Raw genomic sequence first — 19,972 nt, 5'->3', positions numbered from 1 at the left:
AACCAGTGAACATTAGAAATACTAATCAAAGGAATATAACTTACCTAATTATATTCAAAACACAGATGTATCATCTTTATATCAAAAAATGCACGAAGATGTAAAGAAAAACAATCTTTTATAAAAGGAAATAAAATAAAGTAAGAAAAAGACTGATTATACCAGACTTCCTTTTCCTAACGGACAAATACATGGAAAGGACCCCACAATCCCTCAAAACTTCCATAATTTAAACACCATGGGCCTCCAGCCATGAACACCATGGGTCCCACACATATGATTCAATCACATCCCTGCACACACACACACTGAGTTGAACAACAAGAAACCAAAGATAAAAAACACAGACACACAGAAGCAAAAAGAACCCACCTTCCCAGATGACATGATATACTCAACTTTATAATAATAAAAAAACAAAAACTAAATACCAAAATATGGTATTCTAGTGAGAGAAAAGTTGGTGGTGGGGTGAGAGAGAAAGAAAGTTAAAAAAAAAAGTTTTTTAGATGAAAAAGTGTGATGAAGAGGAGCCACCACCAATACCCCAAAAGCAGCAGAATTTGGGGCAAAAGTTGAAGAAAGTAGTTGGTAAAAAAGGAGGACAAGTCACACCTGTTTTGCCCTTCCCAGTGCATGTTAGCAACAGTGGTGGTGCGCAAGATAGCAAGGGTGGTAAGGCACAAGATAGCAGCAAGGATTTAGAGAACAACAACCACCCTTTAAAGGTTTCTGCTAGAAAGCTTGGTGCTACTGTTTGGGAGATTTATAACTACAACTTACCTGTTGCTAAAATGCACCATGGTGGTGGAAGCAGGCGGAGCCACCACCATCATCATCACCACAGGCATCATCTTCTTGAAGACAAACCTGATCCTTATCCTGAACTGGTAAGTTGTTAAGTTTTCTTGATTTTATGAGTCTGGATCTGATAACACATATTGATTGTTATTTGCATTTTCAAATGGAATTTGTTGATTAATGCTTATGGTGGGTGGGTGTGTGGTGGGGGTCTGTTTTTATGCTAGTTCTAGTGTTTTTTCATCATAAAGTTGAAAACTTTAATTTAGGTTTGTTTTCTTGAATCTTGATCAGTAGTTCACCTCTGTTACAAACCATCATCATGATAAAGTTGCAAACTTTAATTTGAGTTTGTGTTCTTGAATCTTGACCAATGATTCACCCCTGTTACCAAAGCACTATCATGATAAAGTTGTAAACTTTGTTTTGATTTATGTGAATCTTGGTTTATAATGAATGTAGGGGAGTGTTAGTAGTTTAAAAAGGCATGTTGCAGCATCACTTATGCAACATTAAGTGTCTATAATGAAAAAGTTGTAAAATTTAATTTGGTATATGCGTTCTCGAATTAAAGTTGTAAACTTTTTGTTGGTTTATGTGTTCTTGAATCTTGATCAGTGATTCATCCCTGATACAAACCACCATCATGATAAAGTTTTAAGCTTTAATTTGATATCTGTGAATCTTGGCTTATGATGAATGCAGGGGAGTGTTAGTAGTTTAAAAAGACATGTTGCAGCATCACTTATGCAACAATAAGTGTCTTTCATGATAAAGTTGTAAACTTTAATTTGGGTCTGTGCTCTTGAATCTTGATCAATGATTCACCCCTGTTACCAAAGCACCATCATGATAAAGTTGTGAACTTTAAGTTGATTTATGATGAATACAGGGGAGTGCTAGTAGTTTAAGAAGACATGTTGCAGCATCATTAATGCAACATCAGCAGGCAATTCAAAGGAACAATAATGTGATACGTGCGGTCTCACCCGCAAGTTATGGTAGTAGTTCCATGGAGGTACAATATCAATTTAATCTATAAAAATTTGAAGTATATGTTTTGTTTGAAAATATGATAATTGTAATATTTTATCACAGGTAGCACCTTATAACCCTGCTGTTACACCTACAAGTTCTGTAGAGTTTAGGGGTGGAAATGGTGAGACAAGTTACAGTCTTAAAACATCAACCGAGCTGCTCAAAGTGTTGAACCGAATCTGGAGCCTCGAAGAGTTACACGCGGCTAACATAACCCTGGTTCGTGATTTGAAACGCGAACTAGACCTGGCCAGGTCCAAGATCAAAGAACTGGCCCGTGACCGTCACCAGATGGAGCACTTGATGAAGCAAATGACCGAAGATAAACAAGGTCACGCCAATGCTGCGGTTCAGTCTGTGAGAGACGAGCTTGAAGACGAGAGGAAGTTAAGAAAACGGTCCGAGACACTTCACCGGAAGCTGGCCCGGGAGCTTTACGAGACGAAAACGGCCCTCGTGAATGCTTTAAAAGACATGGAAAACGAGAGGCGATCGAGGGTACTTTTGGAAGATCTATGTGACGAGTTTGCTTGGGGGATTAAAAACTATGAACACGAGTTGCATTCTTTGAAACATGTAAATCCCGATAAAGGTAATGGTTCTAACCATAGAGTGGCCCGAGACGGAATGATTCTTCATATTTCTGAATCGTGGCTAGACGAACGAATGCAAATGAAACAAGAAACGACATTAACGAAGAAATCGGTAGTTGAGAAACTAAGCTCGGAACTCGAGGCTTTTCTTGAAGCGAAAAGAAAGGGTATGCAAAAGATTGGCTCAGGGTCAGGCTCAGGGTCAGTGGTGGGACCCCTGGCCCGAAGACGACATTCTCTTGAGTCAATCCCCATGAACTTGGCTACTAGTGCACCTCCTGATGATGGTGATGATGATGAACATGTTTCTTCCAATGGGGGTGATTCGCCTTGTTTTGAGCTAGATAAACCTGTCACCCGTGCCAAGGACAATATGGTAAATTCAACAACTAAACCTGACAGCGGTAAGAAAAAAATAGCACGTGACCCGTCTAGTTTGCAAGTGAAGTTTGAAGAACAAATGGCTCAAGCGATATTAGGCGAGCAACAAACAGAAATAACAGAAGAAAATGTCGGTCTAAACTCGAAGTATTTGAACAGTTTACTAAAAAACCATCATCTACAACCGGGAAACGAATATGATGAATCGGCTAATAAACACATGTGGAAAAGTCACCCGAGCCCGGTTCGAGGATGGACCACAAAGCTACCAACTGAAGATCTCGAGATTTCTGAGTCATCAACCAAAGTCAAACCCGAGTCAAAGGAGCAAACTAGCTTAAAGTCAAAGCTACTCGAAGCAAGAACACGAGGTCATAGAGTGGGCACGCGTGTAAAAAAGTAACAAGGTCTCGTCTCTTGTTCTTAGATTCACATTTTATGTTTTCAGCGTGCATAATCTACATATTATTATTGTACCATGTCGTTCGAGTTTTATAATGTACATCTCTTGTATCGGTTGTCTTACACGTGCTTTTAAATTATCAAAATATGCAAAATGTTCCTTACAAGAATTGTGGAAATCATCAAATAGGTCAAGCCATTTTGAAAACGTAAGAAACTTCGCCTTTTCTAGGATTAGCTTCGGTTATTGATAATGTTCGTTCGTCTAAATCAATCACAGCCGTACATAGAGTGTAAAGAGTTGGACCTGAAGATTTGCAATAAAGATACCATTAACAATGGATCATAATATTATATCATGTGACATTTATAGATGCTTTGTGTAATGTACCTTGCATAAATATAGGATACTTATGATCACTTGTGTCTCCAAGGAGTGAAAGAAGGTCATGCTTTGACTTTTTCCGCAGCAAAGCTGCCTTGTTCTGTCTGCTTATTGAGTTTTCATCATGTACCTGTAAATTGCATGAAATGATAATCTTGTACAATTTAATATTACTATAACCATAATAACTGTTAATATGTTACCTGGTCAACTTGAAGATGAAGATACATATTGGCATGGAAGAAAGGGGTTGACCCAACTTCACGAACCGAAAGTCGTTGACTTGATGCAGTCTCCACATTCAAGATCTTACGTATGTTTACATCGATTAGGTTATAGCTATGCCCGACTAAAACTTGTGACGAATGAATCCTCTAAATAACCAAAGCGAAAGTCAACACATCAGAAAAAGTCAAACCTTCTACTGAATCACCTAAATTTGATGGGAAAAAAAATAATCTGAATCTTACGCTAATCGCATCCTCGAGACTTGTCGCTTCTAGAAGGTCTCTAGAAATGAAGTTTCGCCCGATCCCACCCGCCACTATCTCTGACTCGGCTGGTGGTACCGAGTTCAGTGTAAATGCCTGCATGATTTGTAGTTTTTGTTATTTGAATGATCATTTATTATTAGTCGGCATCGTAAAATATATAAAGAGATCTGATTATCAGTTATGCAATAATATTATTACCAGACCATGGTTATTAAAACCAAAAGCACAGCTAGGAAGCTCGCCCGCATAGGTGTAAGCCGTGTAAGACAGTCCATTAGACATTGTTGCTTTGATCAGATACCTGCAATATCAGTAATGTATCTGATAATCTAACAAAGACGAACAATTAAGCACAAAAACAGGGATTTGATCATTTGAAGTTAGAATTTAGAGCTTACGTTTGGCCAACAAGAGCGACATTAGCATCCTCATTATGAACTACAACAGCCATTGTATCACTAACAACAAGAATATCCGAGCAATCATCGATGGTTTCTTCATCTTCAACCTTTTTCGGCTTTGGAATAAACGGTAGAATCTCTTTCCGAAAGTTCAAAATCATGATCTGTCACAATAGCATCGGTATGAACTGGGGAAACGGAAACGATTAAAACTAGGGGTGCAAACGAGCCAAGCCGCTCGTGAGATACTCGAGATCAGATCGATAAATATTAAAAATGAGCCGAGCTCTATCGAGCCCGATCAGAACCCGAGCCTCAAATAAGGCCTGTGTTAGAAAACAAAGCGGCGTTACGGAAACAACACGCAAACGAGAACACACGATTATCATGCAATATACAGAAAATAATAAACGATAAGCATGACTCAAGATTTTACATAACTCAGTCCTAATGGGGAAGTTAATTACATCCACGGGCTGCAACTAGGTTATTTCATTATTTGCGTGCAAATATTACATTTACTGGAAACAATGATAAATATAGAGGCTAGGATTAAGATTTAAACTTGCTGACTAAAGAAAACTATTAAATTAACAAACAAGCCCTATTTATTTTCTTCCAATGGACCACAAGTCCAAAGGCTTCACCAATTCCTAACAGCTCGTTTAGTTATCAAGCCCGAGCTGGAAGATCGTTTAGGCTCGTCTAACTTTAATGAGACTAGCATACTTTTAAGTTTTAACACTTTTGAAGTTCTATGTATTAATTTCACAGCTCGGCTCGGCTGGTTTAAGACTTTAAGATAATGCACACGCGCTCAAGCCGAGCTTAAATATAAATATAGAATAAATTTAAATATGCATTTTTATTTAACCCCAAAAAAGCAAAAATGTGGTGTTTACAAAGGCCAACGGGCAGTAAGCTGCGCCGCAAACCTTTTTCGAATTGCATTATATTAACTAATAAATAATAAACGAGTAGTCAATGATCAAAAATTGCTTACATGGAGAAACGGGACGCCGGATCCATCGGCTATTCCTCTCATTTCGTTCCAGTAATGTGGGAATTTGGTGGAGTTGTTGTTTGAGAGAGATTGAAGGAGTGAGTGTGCATGTGTGGTTCGAGCAAAAGGAAGAAGTTGGTTGTTAAAGATGGAGTCTGTGGATAGTCTGCTTATTATAAGTTTAGAAAAATGGTTGCCAATGGATAACCCGAATTGGTATGGGTCTTCACAGGGTCCGACTTCATATATCTCCAACTTGTTTGCAGCTTCCATGAGGGAGTATGAAGTATGAATGAACTCTTGTGTATGAGTGTGTTTGACTTTTGTTTATAGTTAGTTACCCTTATCTTTCACATATTAGAGTGAGTAACAGAAATAGTCCTCTCAAAATTGTTAATCTACGGATTGCGCCCATTAAGAATGATTTTCTACAGTATTGGATAACCCTGTTACAGTTTAGAAGTAAAGACATCAATCAGTGGCGAAACCTGAACATTTTAACCGGGGGTCGTAATAGAATTTTTTTTATATATTCGTAACTTTTTAGGGTATACAAATTATCTTTTAACCAATAGTTGGTAACGGTAACTTTCAAGTTTCCATAACTTAAAATCGTCGTAAATTGCTTCATTTTAAACATTTGCGAAAACATGATTCTTGACTATTAACCAAAAATCGTTAAATTGGTTTAACCAAGGCAAGGTCATTATCATTATCATCTTCCGATAGTTCAAACTCTTCTCGGCTTCTTTATTATTATTTTAAGAATTTGATTTTGAGAGTTTTTAGCAATGTATCTATAAGAAAACCCGTTTTTTACATTTGATAAGAATAATATTTCTTTAATAAATTAAAATATATATTTATATTAACTAAGAGATCATCTATTTATTTAAAATAGTTTAATAAAAATAAAAATAATAAAAATAAACTTCACGTCCTGATGCACTTTTATCTAAAAAAAAGTGAAACCAAAGAAATTTCATAATCAATAGGGGAAAATGAACACAGTAAAAAATATCAATGTACTTGGGCTTTTAACCAAGTTACTGGATGTGGGTTTAATTTTAAGTAAAATGGCCCACACAATTTGGACCCACTTCTGCTTCTTTGGACGATTGCGGTGAACGCCCGAATTTACCCTCAAATTATGTTCCGCAATTTCTCTTGGAACACCAGTCATGTCTGCGGGTTGCCAGGCGAACACATCCAAGTTTTTAACCAACAATTGCTTCAAAAATGTCTTCACTATTTCAGAAATAGCAGGACCAATTGTGATTGTTTGTTCTGAAAACTTTGAGTTCCTCGCCCATTTCTCTGGCTCAGTTCTTTTCAGTTATCACCATCTTTGGAATCTTACTCGGTTTCGAACTCTCTGTTGTGAAGTAATGTTTGTTAACGCGGATAATAGCTATGCCTGTGCGTTTTGAGACTCCTACCACACCATGAGCTATAGATGGTTTAGCATTGAAGTCGCCAATTGCCTCTCTTCCCAAGATTATATCATGCTTTGACTTGGCTGGCAAAACCAGAAATTCTACCTCCTCAGTCTGCGACTGAATGCCATCACTGAGGGTAACCGGGAAAGAAATTACCCCTTGTGGATGCACTACTTTATATCCAAATCCAGACACCGGTGCGTGAATAGGTTTCAGCCTCGCCTTGTCTTCCTCGTCCAGCTGTTCAAAACATTGTTGATACATGATATCGGATGTACTCCCTGTATCAAAAAAAGACGTATTGAGATCTATAGTGTCCAATCATAGCAGTGATTATCAACGGGTATTTCATACATGGGCCACCTTTAACCCTCGGGAATACATTAGGTTCACTCTTCCACTCCTTATAATCTACTTCTTGTCTTTTGTATCCGCAGAGTTTTCCCCTTTGGATCATGTGAACATTCAAATCCTTAACCTGCTTTTTAGGCGGGCCAGAATTGACTTGTGCCGGTGGCTTGCGGGTTTCCTGCCTTACATTTTTCAACAAATGTTCTAACTTTCCCGATTTGATTGCATTTTCCATCTAATTCCTTAAGCTAACACAATCATCTGTGTGATGACCGATGTCATTGTGAAACATACACTGCTTATTGGGATTCAAATGCGTTCTCTTTATGAGTGGTTGTGGTTTCCTGAAATTCACATTTTTCGTGGTTAAAATCTCCGAAAGATTTTTTGTTAACGAAGTCCATCTGTTATTATCTTGCCCCAGATTATGATCCTTATTCTTGTTACCAATCAATGTTCTAGCATCTAGCTGTTTTAAGGTTTCTGCGGATGGTTGAAGTATAGACCAGATTGAACCTCGCGCTTTTCTGTTCACCCGCATATTCTAGAATTCCACCTTTGTTGTCTGTTTAGGACTTTAAGATCCTAAAGTTTTTTCTATTCTAGCAATAAGCTTTGTTGCAGACGCGATCTTATCCCAAGTTTTGGGCATACCATCTTTACCAGTTAGACACCTGATTAAGGCACCACTCCGCACGTTCTTGAGGAAAGCACCACGCAACATATCTTCACTGATTCCACCGATATTCAAACTTTCATCATTAAATCGCATAGTGAAATATTCAGTAGATTCATTGTCTTGCCTAACAACATCCAAAATTTCATATGGGTCTCGTGTGTGTTTTTTCCGTTGACTGAAATGCTGTGAGAACTTAGCTACCAAATCATCCCAATTTTTTATCTGACCATCTGGTAACTTCTCGAACCATTCGCGAGCCGCCCCCGTCAATGTTAAGGCAAACATATGACACCAGCAAGGAAGTGTCCAACTGCTGACCCCTCTTACCGCAACGAAATTGAGCAAATGATCACTTGGGTCTGTCATTCAATTATACTTTCCTAAGTTGGTAGGAATTTTTACATTAATAGGAAATTAAGCTGTAGCAATACACGGGACAAATTTTGACTTTTCAACAAACGTTGTGGGACGATAAGGCTTAGTGTAATCTTCTTCCGCATCGCTACAATATTCAGTATGTCGAACCATCGCACACGGGCGACTGGTTTCCTCTCTTCCATGAACTTGACTATCGCCGCTAAAATAACTAGCCTCCTCACGATGATACGTAGGGTCTCTGCTTCTAGAAGCATGACTCTGATCATACACGGTTCTGCAGGAAAAATCCCCGCATAATTGGACGATCTCTGTCATGACTTCTCTCCTCCATTTCTTCCTCAGAAAGCACCTCACTTCTGACACTCTCTCGCATCTGACTCCGCCTGATTGTTGAAGGAGGAGATGGAGATTTTAATGGAAGATCATCATAAACCAGAGTCCTTGCACGGATTCTTTCTTCATGCCACATGTGTTCATACTCAACTATAACCTTCTCTTGTTGCAACTGCAACCATTCTTCAGGAGATTGAACCTCCTAAGATCTGGCATTCTGACGATGAGATCTCGCCGGAGAAAATTCCCCAGACCTGTCTTCCAGATCTGGCTCTCGACGAGCCCGACGAGTCTCCACCGTCACATGTCCCAAATCGCCAGGAGTCGGACTCATAGGTGCCATAAATCCAGGTCTCTAGTAGAACGTCTGGTTATCGCCGGAGTTTCCATTAGACCTTGAAGAGATTGATTCATACCACCCAAAACAAACAAAAACTCTTACAATTCTAGCACAAATGCAGATGGCACCAATGAAGAAGCACAGATCTAAACCTGAATAGGCTAGACCGATGATTCCACAAGATACGGGTTAGATAACTACTAACATGACGGTACAAGCTCAGCTTAACAAGTCCGATGACGGAAACCTACAAATCAGAACACCTTGAGCTCGCTATAGGAAGGACAAGAAGGGATCTTCTCGTAACAACCTTTCGGAGTGAGAATAAGTACTATTCTTAGAGAGAGAAAGTATTTTTAGTAATTGATGTAATATGTGAAGTGTGAATAAATACCTTATGATGATGGAGAGGGTATTTATAGCCGGTGGTTAGGGGGAATATTTTTGGTACAGCTGTCTCCTTCTAGAAGATGCTCTTTGTAACAAACTAGACATGTGTCCGCATATGATAGGACGAGACAACTGGCCATGTGGACGGTTATAACAACCTTACCAGCTGCCCTTTCTTGTCTTGATTGGTTGTTGCATCACGTGCTTTCCAAGAAAGGATCTTCGCACAAATCTTCTAAAAGGAAGTTGGTTACAACTGATTTGCTGACATCACCCTTTAGTCATCTTTTCACGTGAAGGGAACCCCTTGCGGATGACTTCTGAGGGAGTTCTGATCGACCCACAGATGGTCTTTGGAATTGTTCTTTACTCTTCCTCTGACTTAAGTTATGCGGGTGTTGGGAATGTTCCGCGGGTGGCTTCCGAGGAATTCCTGAATGACCCGCGGATGATCTTTTATGGGTATTTAGGTCTTTTTCGTACCCTACCTCTATAAATAACTTTATTGAAGTTTAGTGGTTAAAATATAATTAAAAATGGTTAATCACATAGGGCCACATTGACCACTCAAATTGAAGCATTATTCATAGGTACTCTTCGTTAGATAAGTTTTTATAAATACAACTTAAGCTTTTAAAAATTGAGTAAAGAATAAGGAAAAACGAGTTTACACTAACTTTAAAATTAAACTAAAAATCATTATATTTTCTCAATCGTTTTCAATTAAATAATATTTTTATTGTACTTTATCAATATATTTTCTCTATTCTCAACTCACCCAATTATAAAAAGTATTAAAAAATAATAGGAGGATGAATACGAAATTTTTAAATATACTAGAAAATCATTGTACTTTCTATCCCATCTACTAAAAAAAACCTTAAATCACTCCCTATATTTTAAAAACTCCATTCACATAAAATAGTGGATAAGATGAGAATGCTCTAAAAAGTTCTTTGCCGTATACGCCCTAAACCTCGGTTTTTTTTTCAAACTGGTAGCTTTTACTAAAAGAAAGTGGGTTCTAGGTGTCTGACAAGAGTGTTAATGGATTTTAGGTGTTCCTCTATCTGAGATGAATGAACTGATCTAATGGCACGCCAAGTCAGCGGTGACATGTAAGTTTGAGATGACCGGATCCTCCATCTGAGATGGCTGGATCTAAGATTCCTCCATTGTGTCACATGAAAACTTAACATGAAATTCTCCATTTGATATGGAAGGATTGAACTCCATATTTTCATTTTTAGCAAACTTACGTATAATAAAAAGTATATTAATGTCATAAGGGCAACTTGAAAATGAGTGAAACCCTCCATATGAGATGGAGGGATTGGACTTCAAATTTTTAGTTTTAGCACACTCACGAGTCACGGGTATTAATTGATGTAACTTTTATTGTTATTTTTTAGATTTCACATGTTACCCATGTAAGAGCATATCCATCTTTTAATGTGTTACAATTATCATCAAAGCACAAAAATTAAGTTTAAACCATTTTTGTTCAGTTGTAATCAATAAAACATATATATTTAAACATATGAGTTTATAGAAACTGAAACAAACATCAAACAAACTAATACGCTCCTACACTAGAGACTTAACAACAAAACATAGTAATAAGATAAAGATGATGTTCTTCTTCAAATGCTTCTTTGCTTGAAGTGCGGTAACTTCAGATTCTAGCATGTTTTTAGAACGCAAAAGTCCTTGAATAATGGCTACAACACGATCGCACATGGGTTGGTCTATCCAAACTAGAATTTTTTGACATGTGGGACTCTGTAAAGTATATTAAACTTAAAATAATGGCAAGTGAATTAACAAGGAAAATTAAAGTTCTTACAAAGCGTGGACATGAATAGAATCTACGTCTAGGCTGGGTTGCGATCGATCTAAGATATGTGAGCAACAACATATTGATCAAAAGTGCAAATCGCCATTAAGAATTTATGATGTAAGGTTGTATATCATCAATTAAAAACTTAAAAATATGTATGTCTTAAAAGATTACACCATGTTGCTTTTATAGAATCTCTCGTCTTTGTTCTTCACAAAAGGGCTTACACCATGTGACCAACACCTCTCAAAATTTGGAGTCCAGTTCTGTCACACCTCGACCAAAGGCGGCGGAACATGCCGGGTGCAACCGATTGCCCAAATACACAAGACACTATTTAAAGTGACAATATTTAATCAACTTAATTTATTTCATAAATCAATAAACAAACACATCTAGTTCATATAAACAAATTTGGAAACAAGTAGTAATCATATTTTTTCGTTTTACTAATACCCTAATAGTCTTGGTATCGTTTTTCATCAAGTCCTCGAGTCAACAAAAGTCAAACCTGTAACATTTCATAAAATAAAGTTTGTCAACACAAAGTTTGGTGAGCAAATCATAAGTTTGAGCATATAAGTATATAGAAATAAAAAGCCACAAAACTTGTATACAAAACAATAAATAATAGTAACAATTTAGGTATGAAAAAGATAAATAGTTCGGACCCTTTCTAAATGGTAACAACCAAGTATACTCGGATCATAGTGTCCATGAGGCTACCCGCCTCATGCTAAATAGTTATTGTTAATAAGAATACATTAATGACACCCTCCATAAGAGAATACCAAATGGACTCGGGATTTCGATTCGGATCGCGATACCGTCTATAAGGGGATACCAAATAGATCGGATTTTGTGAGGCCAACCTGCCTTAGCATTTAAGTGTGAGGCTACCCGCCAAAGAAATAAACATTTAAGCATGTAAGCATATAACACCAAATAGAGCATTTATTTAAGTAAAGTATACAATCACGTTTGTGGGTTTAAAGATTCAAGTAAATAAAGCATTTAGTTTGATAAGTATGAAATGTCACCCCAAAACGGAAGATGGAAAAAAGGGGTATGAAAGTACTCACCTCGATTGACGAATTGAGAACTAATTAATGATGGACATATAGAAAGCTTGTGAACAAAACGAACAAATCCAACTTGAAACGATAAACACCTTAGCTAAAAATAAATAAGGTAATATATTAATGAACTTGAAACCATGATGAAACTATATTGGAAACAACGAACGATGAGGTTCGGTTGTAAATCGGAATACCGGTTAATTTGTAAATGATTAGGGACTCGCACTTAATTGATAATTTAAAATAAAATATTATTATTTTATTGGGCTTTTAAATAATTACCAATATTAAATAGAAATAGACGGGTTTAAATTAAGAGTTCGGTTTTATAAAAATTAATAGATAATAAAGCTTATAATGATGTTATTAATTATAAAGATAGAAATGATAATAATGATTTTTAAAATATGTTATATATATATATATATGATAAAGATGATAACATCATTATCACGGTGGTGGGTATCGGAGGTGGTGGCCGGAGCTCGCGTCGGGACTCCCCAGAGATGCGCCGGCCGACGCCGGAAAATGAAAGAGAAGAAGAACCTGGGTGTTTATGTTTAGGTTTAGGGTATTTTTTCTTTTTATATGTAACATACATATTTACAGAATGACCCTCCAAGTTTCAATAAATGTTTAATATGAGTTTAAGGTTTCCAAGGTTTATAACGAGTTTACAAAAAATCAGTTTAAACCCTCTATGTTTTCGTAACGACACTATAATATGACAAACATCGATAATTATGGTCGAGGTATATAATAATATTGTACAATAATTAAATAAGGTTTTAAAAGTACTGAGTCGGGTTTACAATATGAAAGTTTACAAAACGAATATAAATCGAGATTCAAATTTGACGAATGTCACAGTATCCCCAACTTTTTGAAAATTTCGTCCCGAAATTAAAGTAAACTCAAAGAAAAGTAATTATTAACGAATATTGTCTTTAGTAATATAATTGCATGAACAATTTTTTTTGCAAAAGAATAACGTCAATTCCTTGGATGACTCGAAAAACGCTACAAATGAGAAACATAATAAAGGCACTTATATATAGGATGTACCAGCGGCGTATCCACCATGCCCTTATCATGACTCGAATTCCTACCGTCTTTCCGCTATCATCCTCGGACCTGAGTTATCGCACACAAGTGTACTTACTATGGCTTCCATACGAGGATTTCAATAATTAAGTTTTCACCCATAATTATTTCGAGCGTCGCATGGTCCACATGGTTCGTTTCATTGCGTGGTTTAAAAGACATATATTTTTTTTGAAATCTTTAACTATTAAATGTGTAAATAAATTTGTTGAATTTTACCAATATTGACAAAACAATACTAGCGGTTGGAAATTCGGGATTGACTTTTTAATAAGTAGGAAAATGGGGTACATAATTGAAGCAACAAAATCCGACGGTAAAAATCGAGGTGATAATAACAATTCGGTTGAAAAAAGTAAAGACGATCGATTAAATAACTGAAAAAAATTATTTAAGGGTAACAATGTGAAATGAGTTTTTTTTGAAGTCAAAAGTCATCGAGATAATTTTCAAGTCTATACATCGAGGCATTAACTAAAATCGATAAATTGAAATCCGATAATTAAAAATGAGAAGTCCAATGAATAGACACATAAAGGTTGGGATAAACGATTATACAATTTACAATAACGTCGTACAATGAGTTCCACGCGTGCACAAACTTGAGGTTATAAGTATTTGAGGATATGATTTCGTGAAATCAAGAGGATAAGGTGAGTTTCTTTGGGGTGACGCATACGTGCATCAATATAAATAAAATAGTATTGATTAACAACCAAAACAATCGATTAAATGTGATAAAACATGAATACGACCACTATTACGAAACCATTTATATAATCGTCATTATAATAACGGTTTCTAATAGCGCCAAAACTTGTAGACAGCCACACATAGGCCGTTAATAGATTAGATGAAATGATATAAAATCATGCATAGAATCGTGTTTACATAAATGCTCAAATATAAATAACATAGTCATGATAATATCGTTTAAAAGATAAACGAGATTTTGGCGAAGTTAAGGTTTTGAAAGTATTACACAAATTGTTATTGAATAGTTTGCATTCGGTCACGAAAATCAAAACACAAAAATGAAATCTCATGTGCATAATATTGTCATCGAAACATCTCATCAAATGAAAATAAAATCGCAATAATTGTGAGACTCGAATTAATGTCGAAATATGTAAATCGCGTAGCGTATAATAGAATATAATTGCAAATGAGGTCTTAAGTAAGGTTGTTTTATTGTTTCTAAGAAATGTACATAATAACAAAGCATCGCGGTAACGCATTGCTAGGGAAAATATTTAAATCATTATTGAATGTAAATCTTGTAACCCAAATTGTTAAAGGAGTTTGTATACATAAATTTATTGTGATGAAAATAAATTATATAAAGTGATGATGCTTGCGATAATAAGAGGTAATAGTTGCGTAAATCGTTATTGAGCAAAAATTTGTGTAACAATAATAGATATTTATAAACGCATCCCAATAGATTTGCAAAGCCATGGTCATTGAGTTTATGCAATATGGTGAAAGTTGTAATTTATTACTAAATAAATCCCGCATTCAACATTCAAAATGAAACCTCATAATTATAAAATCTTTATGAGATTTATCACCTTATGTGATAATATTTATGATTCTTGCGTTTAAAAATCTTTGAAGGCAAATCCTCATAATCAAATTTTGTTGTCATGACAATACCATATATATATATATATATATAGTTTAAAATTTAAAATTGATTGTTTGAACATATGAGGTTGTTATAAATACGCTATTTGTGTGTATATATATATATATAAATTTAGGGAAATATGAAGCTTGCATGCGTAGGGAGGGGTTTCAGGCTTCGTACGGTGAATGGTTTGGAAAAGTAGTAAGTGGGAGTGTTTAGGTCGGCTTGGGTAGTTGAGTTTTATTGAGTTGAATTCGATGGGGTTTGTTGAGTCTAGGTATTTTGAGTGGGTTAGGCTTGGATGATTTGTGTGAGTAGTGGTTGGGCTAATATGTGAGGTTTGGCTTATTTGAGCTCGGGTTAAGTTGATGGGTTGGAAAATTTTGATCTTGGCTAGTTTGGGTTGAGATTTGGTTTATACATGTATTTAGTAAGGAGTGTTTGGGTTGCTATTTTGATATCAAACTCTATGGTTGGATGGGAAACATTGTGGCGATATGGTTTGTGACTCGACGTAGCATGGGTCGAAGGATTTGAGCCATAGTTGGGTAAGCTTTGGTTATTATAGTTTCAAGGCATTTGTGGGTGTGTTTGACGGTATTTAGGGCTTTTTGCTGAGTTGATTTTTTTTGTATATCTTGGACTTGCATGGGGTTTGGGTAGGGGAGGATATAACTTGATGTTTAGGTTTCGTTCATATTGAGGAAAGATTTGAGTGCGCGGGAAAACTTTTGAAGTGTAAGGGTGGTTTGATTTAAGGCGGTAGTTTGAGATGGGATACGGATGTTTGGGAACTTGTGGTTGCGTTTAGGGGGATTTGTTTTTACTAATAATAAGTATTAAATTGAAAATATCATAATTTATAAATAATGTTTGAAACATCCCTGAAAATATTTTTTTTTTGATAATTAAAACTACAAGTTAATATATATACGAATATATATTATATAAATAGAATTTTTTTTGAGATCCGAGCGTGTGAACCACACAAATTTTTATAAAGATTACAAAAATTATCCTTTTTTTGCTTATGAGGCAATTTAAAATACGTAAGTTGAATGTCAAAATTTGTTATGAGGTATCAAACATTGAATGATGAGTGTCGTCTTGGGAATATAAAGTTGCGAAGTGAAAATTTTCTCTTACCAAGTTCGTTACTTAATATCTTGTGACGAAAATATTATAGGAAGTTAAAATGACCGGCATTGCAAATCGAGAAATCACAAGTAACGATTTTTGGTCTTTTAAGTAAAATTTCTATGAAGTTTTGCATGAGAGTTTCAAGAAGATTACAAGCTATAAGTTTTGACTTTCTTGGAAGATCATGGCAAAACTATCATAAGAATTTTAAAATGCGGAAAATCGTATGATTTAAATTTTTATTTATGAAAATTTATAATTAACCAAAGATTGCCTGATGAAAGTTGTTATGAAAATAAAATTGGGTGGTAAAAATTTTACCACGTGTATTATATAATGTAGTATAATTAAAAATGTCGTGCGATGTTTAAATAATTAAAAGATTTGAAGTGATCGTCCAAAATAAACGGAACAGTTATAAAAAAAATTTTGTACGAGGACTTTAAAGACAATTTAAAGTTTATTAAATAGGAAAAATTACTTGAAAAGTTGAGGTGGAATTTATCATAAAACCTTCTTAATATGATAAAATTTATATAATAAGATATTTGTATGTAAATAGACTTAATAAATATAAATGGCATATTAAAATCATTACGAACTGATCGAACCAGCTATATATATACATACATATATTTTTAACTTATATCCAAGAGATCATAATGAACGAAACTTGTAATAAAATCATTGTGAAATCAAAATGAGAAAATTGGTGTAAAACTTTACCATATAAAATCGAGATATAAAAGAATTATTAACAATAAATAAAAAAAATTATAACATTTATAAATGAAGGCTTGTGATAAGGATTTATAACAAAATAAAGGGAAAATGGTTTAAATTCTCGAAATGTAATAATAATGTTTTAAGATTTAAAGGCGGAAAAATCGTGCATGAACCACCATGACTTGATATTCCGACACTAAAAACCTTTATTACAAAAATACCATATTGGAGTCTAAACGTGTGTGTAAGGCCCCGTTACCGGTAGCCCTACTTTCGTGTTGGATTTACTCATAAACCCAGTTCTAATATCAGAGTTAATTAAAACATTCGCGGAATATAAAAGCTTTCATAAAACATTTCATAACAAACACATCTTGTCTTAAAACATCATCTTGTCTTTCAAAATAACCGAAACATTAAACTTAAACGTCTTGAGTCTTCCGATGCCAGCCTCTTATTCAGTGCCACGTGTCTCCTCAAGCGAGCTGCCTCATCCTACTCACCTGCGTGCACACTAAAAGTCAGCTACGCTGAGTGAGTTCTAGTTAATCATACATTATACAATATACACAAACTTATATTCTTTCATTCATGCTTTCATACTTTCATACTTTCTTTTGTATTAACTTGCTTTCATATCTTACGTTATAAAGAGCATTACGCCCTACATTCCTCGAGTATTATTAGGGCTCGGTACCCTCCTTCCTCGAGTATTATTAGGGCTTGGTACCCTCCTTCCTCGAGTATTATTAGGGCTCGGTACCCTCTTTCCTCGAGTATTATTAGGGCTCGGTACCCTCTTTCCTCGAATATTAGTAGGGTTCGGTTCCCTAGTTCTCGAATATTAGTAGGGTTCGATTCCCTCTTCGTTACCATACAACCATACATCATACCTCGAGTATTATTAGGGCCCGGTACCCTCTTCGTAACCATACAACCATACAACCATCCTTTCCTTCTTTTATTAACTTTATCACATTCATACACATAAGCATACATATCATACTTACCTTATACATAGCGTTACAACCTGACAGTACGTGCAATATCCGAAGATCGTTCACGTACCATCAAGCCATCATTCATACATATCATATCATTCACATAAGGCATACACTTATCTCTTAGGATAAGCGTATTAACAAACATATTGAGTATGCACACAGCCCCGAAAACATAACACATAAATGGGGCTAGAAACTCACCTGAATCCTGTTACGCTCTCCGTTAATCGTTATTCCCTTCTTGAGCTGTGCACGGCTAATTGTATAATATTTACATGTATCAATTAACTACTACTACTCATGTTGTATTTCTATCTTTATATAACCCACAACGAACGGGGGTCCGGGGGCAGCGCCCCTGGCAGCGGGGTCTAGGGGCGGCAACCCCTAGCAGGGTCCAAGGGGCAGAGCCCCTGGCTGGGGTCGAGCTGCCAGGTCAGCTTGGAAAAATTTTATTTCCAATAACAGTCTTAACACGTTTTTCATTAGGTTTTTAATTTATTTTCTAATTTGCTAACTCCAGCGAACTTATCATTAAGCGAACTTAACAATAAGCGAACTTAACATTAAGCGAAGTTAAGCATTGAGCGAACTTATCACCAGGCGAAGTTAAGGCTCGGCGAACTTAGCTTTAGGCGAAGTTATCAGTTAGGCGAACTTACTTTAGGCGAAGTTATCAATTAGGCGAACTTGCTTTAGGCGAAGTTATGGCTTGGCGAACTTAGCTTGCAGGCGAAGTTAAGCTTGCAGGCGAAGTTGCCCAGCTGCGCCTCTGTTCAACCTTAATCCCCCAAAATCATCATCGTTTTACTGAGAAATCCATGGGTATGGTATTTGACTAGCCCGCGATCATACCTATGGTCGTTTTTGGATAAGATTTGACCCGAAAACACGTAAAGTTTGGACCTTTAATTTCATGAACGTTCAATACAAGATCTACGGTTTATCTTAAACGAACCGTACATGTTTATGGGTTTATTAGGTTCGTCCTATAATCAATTTTGCTACTTTACGTTTCGTTTAGACCCGATCTATCATCGTTTCAAGTTTCATGGCAAACCGTCTATAAAAACATGAACTTTAAGATCGAAATCTTACCTTTATGTGTTCGGTTTGCGTGGCTATCTCGTATATCGAAGATCTAATAATGGTTGGCTTGATTTTGGCCTCGGATCCCGCTCTCTCTCTCGCGGCCATGTGAGGTGGAGGATGTGTGTGTTTTTGAGTGTGTAGAGATTAAGATGGAATGAAATGAGGTTTAGGGTTTTATGGTGGTTTAGGGGATATTTATATCCCTTAAAGCCCATGGACCTAAGGCACATTCTCATTTAACCCATCTTAATTAATCTAAGTCCATGATCCGTTCTTTACTCGATATTAATTTAATTAATAACGCGAAATCACTAAACGTAACTTTCCTTATTTAACATTATAATATTTAGGATGTTACATTATGCACGTACCACCGCGTCTTTTTCATGTCTTCGACTCATATAACGATTGTAGCAAAAATAATAAATCAGAATACAACGTCATGTCAAAACACTAGTCCACGAAATCACCGTAGTTCTATTGTCTTAACACCGAAAATTAGGATGGCGGGCGGAACGCTCGCATTCGACTACTTAAAGCGGTCATCTCATATGAGACGATCTTTAAGGAGATTTGAAACAACGGGATCCAAGTTAAGCTCGTGATCCATAAAACACAATAAAAACTAATGTTTTTGCGTTTTAAGGTAAGGATACCTTGGAATACTATGAAAGTATGTGTATGTGTATATTTATGATTTGATAAAATAAATAAGTAAATAAATAAACAAGTGTATTGAACAATCAAGTAGGGTAGACACGTATAGGCAACACGTATAAGGACCCTAAAGTAAAGAATATACTAGGTCGTTACGTCTAACCACATATCCTATAGTCTTGTGGCTCTGATACCAATCTGTCACACCCCGACTAAAGGCGGCGGAACATGTCGGGGTGCAACCGATTGCCCAAATACACACGACACTATTAAAGTGACAATATTTAATCAA

The 19,972-nt window shown here is 36.0% G+C and overlaps 2 protein-coding genes across 3 annotated transcripts in view; one reads left to right on the top strand and one right to left on the bottom strand.

The window, feature by feature from the left end:
• Window positions 1-343: 343 nt before the first annotated feature.
• Window positions 344-19,972, top strand: part of LOC143570096 (uncharacterized protein At5g41620-like) — a 49,371-nt gene continuing 29,742 nt past the window's right edge. The window contains exons 1-3 of one of the 2 annotated variants that reach the window (XR_013141870.1): window positions 344-890; window positions 1,694-1,819; window positions 1,900-3,332. Coding sequence is in view for 1 of the 2 variants with exons in the window: in XM_077055838.1 (XP_076911953.1) it covers window positions 510-890; window positions 1,694-1,819; window positions 1,900-3,216 (1,824 nt within the window). In the remaining variant the exon portion in view is untranslated. Of the gene's footprint in view, window positions 891-1,693; window positions 1,820-1,899; window positions 3,334-19,972 lie in introns of those variants that run through there. The other variant, XM_077055838.1, reaches the window with a different exon arrangement.
• On the bottom strand, window positions 3,271-5,785 carry LOC143570097 (uncharacterized). The gene is made up of 7 exons (XM_077055839.1): window positions 5,499-5,785; window positions 4,493-4,659; window positions 4,293-4,395; window positions 4,071-4,187; window positions 3,804-3,974; window positions 3,607-3,730; window positions 3,271-3,522 (listed from the first exon to the last, which is right to left on the bottom strand). The coding sequence occupies exons 1-7, from the start codon at window positions 5,769-5,771 to the stop codon at window positions 3,407-3,409; spliced, it is 1,071 nt and encodes a 356-aa protein (XP_076911954.1). The 5' UTR covers window positions 5,772-5,785; the 3' UTR covers window positions 3,271-3,406.

The sequence above is a fragment of the Bidens hawaiensis genome, unplaced genomic scaffold, assembly GCF_021521415.1.
Source record: "Bidens hawaiensis isolate Kalapana, Puna unplaced genomic scaffold, B.hawaiensis_p1.1 tig00024821_1, whole genome shotgun sequence".
Lineage (NCBI taxonomy): Eukaryota > Viridiplantae > Streptophyta > Magnoliopsida > Asterales > Asteraceae > Bidens > Bidens hawaiensis.
Note: the sequence above shows the minus strand (reverse complement) of the source record. Positions and strands in the feature narration are given on the sequence as shown.